General features: G+C 46.2%; 1 protein-coding gene across 1 annotated transcript in view; it reads left to right on the top strand.

The window, feature by feature from the left end:
* The first annotated feature begins 384 nt into the window (after positions 1-384).
* Positions 385-919, top strand: part of MNAT1 (MNAT CDK-activating kinase assembly factor 1) — a 209,651-nt gene continuing 209,116 nt past the window's right edge. Inside the window, exon 1 of the mRNA XM_006767648.2 lies at positions 385-576. Coding sequence (XP_006767711.1) covers positions 504-576 — 73 coding nt within the window. The 5' untranslated portion in view covers positions 385-503. The remainder of the gene's footprint in view (positions 577-919) is intronic.

Genomic DNA, 919 nt, shown 5'->3' with positions numbered 1-919 from the left:
GCGAATGCACAGTATTTCTGTGCTTGCATGAATGTGCAGGCATAAAGAAGTATAAAGCACAGCCCATCAAATCATTCAAAAGAAAATACTACTCTGAATATGTTATGTACACCAGCCAAAGATCCTTCAAAAAATGAGAATATTTTCAGACAGAACAAGATGGAATATAAGTGTCTAATTGTGAAACTGTTTCTTGAAAAAATTCAGTTAGGTGCCCAGAGATGACGCTTTGTGTACCACTTACCTTGTTAAGAGCCCTCCCCCGAAATCCAAGGTATTGCGCAGGCTCACGGAAGCTAAGACCCGGGCTCCTCGGCAGGACCGGGAAACACGCGGCCGGAACGCTTGTGCTGCAGTGCCTCTTCCCGGCCGGCGCTCATTCACAAAGGGACCGTATCAGCCAAGCGCCTGTAGGTAGGAACCTGTTTGGTGTCGGTTCTTAGGGGCCTTGGAGGTGGCGGTGGAGAAGCAGGCGTCGGGGAGTCCATGCGAAAGGAGGCACTATGGACGACCAGGGTTGCCCACGGTGTAAGACCACCAAGTACCGGAACCCTTCCTTAAAGCTGATGGACCCCCGTCTATATGCCCAGTTGTCCTGATGGAGTTCGGTTAGGTTCTCATCACGAAAAGGGAGAAAAATCCAGACTCTAGGACAGGGGTTCTCAACCTTCCTAATGCCGCGACCCTTCAATACAGTTCCTCATGTTGAGGTGACCCCCAACCATAAAATTATTTCCGTTGCTACTTCATCACTGTAATTTTGCTACTGTTATGAATCGTAATGTAAATACCTGATATGCAGAATGTATTTTCATTGTTATAAGTTGAACATAATTAAAGCATAGTGATTAATCACAAAAACAACATGTAATTATATGTGTTTTCCGATGGTCTTAGGCGACCCCTGTGAAAGGGCAGT

This window comes from Myotis davidii, unplaced genomic scaffold (genome assembly GCF_000327345.1).
Source record: "Myotis davidii unplaced genomic scaffold, ASM32734v1 scaffold281, whole genome shotgun sequence".
NCBI lineage: Eukaryota > Metazoa > Chordata > Mammalia > Chiroptera > Vespertilionidae > Myotis > Myotis davidii.
This window is presented reverse-complemented; position numbering and strand designations above follow the sequence as displayed.